This window comes from Trichechus manatus, unplaced genomic scaffold (assembly GCF_000243295.1).
Source record: "Trichechus manatus latirostris isolate Lorelei unplaced genomic scaffold, TriManLat1.0 scaffold00011, whole genome shotgun sequence".
Taxonomy (NCBI): Eukaryota; Metazoa; Chordata; class Mammalia; order Sirenia; family Trichechidae; genus Trichechus; species Trichechus manatus.
The window spans coordinates 11,537,358-11,543,941 of NW_004443947.1; the positions used below are offsets into that span (position 1 = coordinate 11,537,358).

Consider the following 6,584-nt stretch of genomic DNA (forward strand, 5'->3'; position numbering starts at 1 on the left):
TGCTAAGTGCTTCACACGTATCGGCTCATTTCATTTTCACATTTAACCTGTTAAGTCAGGAATATTCATAGCCCCACTGTAAAGATGCAGAAACTGAGGCATAGAGCATTTAGTAGCATGCGTGTTCATACAGCTAATAAGTGGCTCCACTCACTTCAAAGACAAGAATTCCCCAAGTTTCAGGGAGCTTCCTAGCCCCATTTTGTAGCTTTGGAATAACTTGGGTTTGACACCTCAGAGCAAATCTCCCACAAACTGCCATTTAACCCAGACAGGACTTCCCGGTAGCATGAATGTGACCAAGACAAGTGCACTGTCCCCACCGGAGCAAAGAGGAAACCATTTTCCTGCTCCTTGTCTTGTGATCTGACCCTGGTAGACAAGGAGTGGGCAGGGGTGGTATGAGAGTGGGGACTGTCACCCGCGGTCACTCTGAGAACAAAGCCTGCCTGGCTTTGCAGTGAGAGTTACGGGAAGCATTTCAAAAGCTCCCCTGGAACTAGACAACCTTTCAATCCATTTATCAAAGTGTCTGCACTTCCCGTTTCAAGGTAGATGAAGCAATAATAAATTTGTGAAGAAAGTTAATCTGTGTCCAAAGCATTTTAGTAAATTAAAAAGGGGGCGGGGGAGTTGGCTGGAAGGGGGATATATTGGTTCTTGCCAACTTCTATTTGACTTACTGTCTCCTTAATAAGTCCTCTTTGGTCTTGTGTTTTTGGATGGAATAATCAGTCGGTTAATCATTTTCTGGAAGCTGGAAAATGCACTTTAGCTAATGCAGTTCTCCTTTTCTTCCAGAGCTCTAATTATTTAAAAAGTCTTCCTAATCCCTAGCCCCACTTCTCAACCAAGGAAGCCTTCCCCACCACCCATCTTTATTTCCCCAGAAGATCCCAGCCTGTCTTCCACCCTACTCCAACCTCATACGTTTCTTTAAATGTTAAAAAAAGATTCCTTTCTCTGGCCACTTTGGAGCATTTCCACCCTCCTCACCATAAGCTGTCTCCCTCATGAAGGGTGAGGCACTAAAACCCGAACAAGCAATTGACCAGAACTAGGCTCTTGGGCATTACGGATAGATTTTGTTATTTTTATTTAAGTGTCAGCTGAAAATGGTCGTTCTTGTCTTTCTTTCTCAAGGATAATACTTAACAATAGCTCCATGCTCTGGCATCCCGCTGAGATAAACACACTATTAGGGAACCTCACAATGGCCCTGCGATAATTGTGAAGGGACAGTTACCGAAAATGAAGGGCCCAGCCCTGAACCCTCCTTCATGCCCCATCAGTAACACCATTAAAGCTGTCACTTTGTCAGCCCACTGGAGGTATTTATGAAATCAGTATACAGTCCTGCAGATGGATGGCAGCCATATTGTTAGCTGGAGAAGAGAGGCTCACTGGAAAATAAAATTAGTAAAATTTACAAGTGGATTGTCCTGAAGAACAAATAAATTCCCTACCATCTACTATTTTGCTCAACTGGGACAGGAAGAAAGCAGTGGTGGGGAGGTGGAAAGAAAGCACTGCTTTATACTGGGATCCTTAAACTAGGAGTACCAAAAAAAAAAAAAAAAAGTTGCCATCAAGTCAGTACAGATTCATGGCGACCCTATCTGTGTCAGAGTATAACTGTGCTCCACAGGGTTTTTAATGACTGTGACCTTTTGGAAGTAGATCACCAGGCCTTTCTTCTGAGGTGCCTCTGGGTGTGGATTCAAACTTCAAACCTTCCAGTTAGCAGCCAAGTGCTTAACCATTTGCACCACCCAGGGACTCCTATACTAGGAGTCAGGCTGGGTATATTTACAGAAAAAAAAACGGTGAGCAGAAAACCAAGTAGCTGCCCCACCAAAGGGCAGGATTTTGTCTGTGTGGTTGCCTTTGTTGGAGGTCTCCCAGCATCACCACCAGATTGTTCTTCTTAAATATCAGTGTTCTCCTATCTTCATTCCACCATAGTGCAAACCAGAGGCTCTGTGCAATAGCTATACCTTCCAGTATGTTTGGGGACGCCTTATACTCAAATGGTTAATGCATTACAGGAATACACGCTCCTCTGCCAGCTTCCCTGCTGTGGTTAGATCTGCTTTTTGCTCTCCCTGCTCCTGATTTTGGTCATCAGCCATTCACCAGAAGAGTGTCTTGAGCAGTCCTCTCAGAGTGGCCAAAGACAGCCTGGGAGGGTAATGGGCGGGGACTTGGTGGCCTGGGGGCAGCCTTTACTTGGCAGGAAAGACTGGGCCCATAGTAAGTGGCTGCCGGAGCCTCGGGTGTAGCCCAGATGCCTGGTAGAAACTGAATTAGTCGGATGACAGGACCAGGGCCCCCTTTTCCTGGAGGCTGATGGAGAGCAGCGGTGTGGCCTGGGTGACGCCGCCTGACCTTTGCTGTCATCGTGGCCTTTGTTCAGCGCCTGACTCCAGGCTGGAGCCCTGCTCATTGAATCAGGCCCAGCCGGGGAGCCTGCACTGGGCCCCTTCTGCATCCAAATGTACTTACATCAGTTGCAGGCAGAGAAAACTATGTTTGAGATGGGGAGTGCCCTGCTATTCCACCCCAGGAGTCACTAGTGTTCACACCTGCACCTTACCCCAACTCTGAGCCTTGCTTTGGTGCCTGAAATGCCTAAGGGTGGCCCCAAATATACATGAGAGCAGAAAAATGGATACCTCCTACTTTCTATTTTCCTCCATCCCCTTGCAAAAAGTCAATTTAAAAGGCTCAGGTTTTAGTGGAGGATGGTTGTCTGACCTCTCCTCACAAATGTATTTGGGCTAATCTATAGCTTTTGATTAGGTGCCTCTGGACAATCTGTGGGAATGTCCATTGGTACAATCCATATGTAGGACAATTCAGCAACTAAAGATGTGTTTTTGCCTCGTGATCCAGCAAGTTCTACTTATAGGACTTTGTATCAAGGAAATAGCTGGCCAACTGCCCCAAAATGCATGGGCAGAGTAATTCATCCTAGTGTTTCTCTAAATGGCAAACAAATAAGTGACTAAGTGAATAAATAAATGTGTGCCTAACAATTTGGCAATGTTATAGCAATCTATACAATTGGATGACAAACAGCCACTTAAAATGTTGTCATAGATGTATAGTTAAAGGCACGGACAGATGTCCTCAATACAGTAAGCAAAACAAAGGTTACAACAGACTGCATACTAGGAAGTCGCCATATTGGTTAAATTATATATATACCCTAATTGGTTGGACTGGTGATGTGTGAGTAATACAGTTTTTTTTACCTTAATGTCTGAGAGTCTTTTTGTGTTCTCGTCAAAATATACCTTTTATAATCAGAAGAGATCCTAAAGATATTTCTATTTTGAAGGGGGGAAATAAAGACTAGCAGGGCCTTCCATTTGGAGGTGAGAGCTGACTGTGTCCCTAGCCCATCTCTTTGCACTACCCCTCCTCCAGCCATCCTCCTCCAAAAGTTTCTGCAGCCTGCAGCTGTGCAGGAGAGTCCTGGGTGAGACCTGGCATGAGTGCCCCAGTAGGGTTGCTTTGTACATCCTGGAGGCCTGATGGGTCTTTGCAGTTTGATTCCTCACTGAGATGAATGAAAAATTTTGTGTGTTGGGTCTTGCAAAACAAAACACAAAACCTGCATGGGCCTTAGGAAAGGAACTTGAGGTTTTGGGGATGGTTAAAGAGGACCCTGGGACAAGAACAAGACTTGGGTTTAAGCCAGCTGCAAGACCCCAGCAGTCCCTTACCCTGCTAAAAACAACATGTTAAAGCTACTTAGTGCTAGATGAGAGGCCAGTGGGACCCCCGCTTTGGATGCGTCTATGCAAATACAATTTGAATTCATCATGCCTGTCACTAAAAAGATCCAGGAGGCCCCCAGAGGTCTTGGGACTCTAGAATCAGCTGAGGCGGCCACCCCCATCAGAAGATCAGAAGAGCCAGGCTCTGTTCCCATCCCAAGTGACAAAGGCAGGGAGTCCTGAGCAGCCCTGGGAGATGGGAGATTGAGTGGTGTTGACCCTGCAGTGGGGGAGGAAGGCCATGGGGGAGGGGACGGGGTCATCTCTGGGAGGTGGCAAAACAGAGCATTGGATGCAGTGTTGCAACAAATAACCCAGCATCTTGGCTCGTGGCCTGGAGGTGCGAGACCACCCACAGAGCCCGCCCGGGAGGCGAGCTGCTCCCTGCCTGGTAACCATTTCAGCAAAGGCCATCACTCGGGAACAATGTGAATGCTTGTAGCAGCCCAGGCCTGAGACTAAACAATCCCCAAACACTCCTGACCGCAGAGGAAGCCTCCAAGGGGTTTTGTTATCTTAATGAGATGCAGATCGAGCCGGGCCTGGGTCTTTAATGCAATGTGCCTCTTCTCTTCTTGTTTAGAGACCTGAGCGAAAACCAGATCCAGGGGATCCCGAGAAAGGCTTTCCGCGGCATCGCTGACGTGAAGAACCTGTAAGTGATGTTTTTGTTGCTTCTCTGCAGATGTGGCTAATTCAGGCTCTGTGGCCAGAGCAGGGGGGAATGATGGGCTGTCACTGTGCTTTACAACACTGCTGTCCAGGCGCCTGGGAGACTGACTGAGGGATGCGCTAGAATGGTTTCCAGGGAACACACCTCGGATGCCACAGCAGCTTCATAGAGCCTGCTTCTTCCCTGGATGTTCATCCCCAAGTATGAGAATGGGAGTCACAGACCTGGGTCAGAGCCTGTCCCCACAGTGGCTCTGTGGCCCTGGGTGCAACTCCACTTCTCCAAACGTCATTATCTTCTTCTATAAAATGGGGATTACGACCTTGTGGGATGTTGCATGTAACTCAGTAAATGTTAAAAAAAAAAAAAAAATTAGTGTCTGGTACATAGTAAGTGTTCAATAAATGGAAGCCTTGATGATGATGATGATGATGATGATGGTGATGATCTCACTGTTATTAATATGATCATAATCGGCTCCTTTGGGCAGTATTGGGATGTCCTGAGAAGACATAGATCCATTGCACTAGGTGGATGTTTTTTCATTTGTTTGTTTGTTTGTTTGCTTTTTATTTTGAAATAAGTGTAGATTGAAGTTACAAGAAAAAAAATCTAGAGTGGTACCCTTTCACCCGTTTCCCCCAATGGTAACATTTTGCATAGCTATAGTATAATATCAAAACCAGGAAATGGACATTGGTACAATCCACAAACCTTCTTCTTCAGATTCCACCTGTTTTACACACATCATTTGTGTGTCTCTGGGTGTATGTGTAGTTCTATGTCATTTTATCACATGTGTAGATCCATGTAACCATCACCATAATCAAGAGGGAGAACTGTTCCATCACCACAAAGGTCTACAGTACATTTTTGAACTTGCCAATTAACCTTCATCATTTTCCTACCTGGCCTTCCCTGTTTGCACCCTATCCCTGAGCCCTTACCTTCATAGAGAGCTTGTGCTCCTTCTGAATTTTCTTCCCAAGCAACTGTTGTCCATGTGCTCAGAACGTGTATTTGGAGAGGGACATAGAGAAGGTCTGATTTGCCTGCTCAAGCATTTCTGCCCACTGGCCCCTGCCCCAGGCTCAAATTCAACTTGAGAAGTCTTGGAGGAGGCTTTCCTTAAAACTACTTTAACTGTCACTTTCCTATAATGAATGCAGGGATTTTCGTTTACTGAAATCCCGAAAGGTAGCTGGTGATAGTTTCCAGATGTAGGTTAGCTGCCTCCCCTGTTGCTGAGGCCTTAGAGGAAGGCTTTTGTTGTTTAACACGCAAGGCACACAGGAGGGCAGAGGCATCTGGGAGGGAAAGAAGGGAGTGGGGAGTCAGTGATAACTTTGCAAAGGGCTGTTAGACAAGAGGGCTATCTGCTGCTTCCTCTGGGAGTGTTTGTGGGAGAGGAGCACAGGGCGAGGGAACAGCCAGAGAAGCATAGAATGTGAGTTCCTTTGCAGGACAGGTGTAGACCCCACTCAAAGAATAACTTGCTGACTCTGTATCTTCCAGTGAAAATGAGATATGGGAAAACCAAACTTTCAAAGCTACTAAATAAATAATGGTTAATCTCTCACCCTCCAGTGGCACTTTTAATGTTTCAGAGTTGCTTTTATAGCATTTTGTTCCTTGGATTCTAGAAACTCAAGAATGTGCATGTGAACCAAAACCAACAGATTGTATTAATTAGCATCACAGAACATCAGGTCAAGAGGGAACTTAGAGATCCTCCAAAACCCTACAGTTCAGCAACGAGAAAATTGAGGTCCAGAGAAGGACAATGACTAACTCAAGGTCAGCTAGCTTCTTGATAATGGGGCCCAGAAAGAACATTTTACCATAAAGTTATACATCTGTTGGATCTCATGGCTCTAATTTTAAATGGGCCAGTTGACAGAAAAACTCATTGTAATGATGTATAAGCCAACCCCAAACCAAACCAGTTGCCGTGGAGTTGATTTCGAGTCGTGTGCAGTCGAACCGCTCCCTAGGGTTTTTATGGCTATGACCTTCATGAAGCAGATTGGCAGGCCTTTCATCCAAGGAGCCTCTGGGTGGGTTTGAACTGCCAACCTTTCGGTTAGTAGCTGAGTGCTTAACTGTTTGCACCAACCAGGGACTCC

General features: G+C 45.9%; 1 protein-coding gene across 1 annotated transcript in view; it reads left to right on the forward strand.

Moving 5' to 3' along the window:
- SLIT3 (slit guidance ligand 3) overlaps nt 1-6,584 on the forward strand; it is a 762,848-nt gene that overhangs the window by 519,562 nt on the left and 236,702 nt on the right. The window contains 1 exon segment of the mRNA XM_004371219.2: nt 4,369-4,440. Coding sequence (XP_004371276.1) covers nt 4,369-4,440 — 72 coding nt within the window.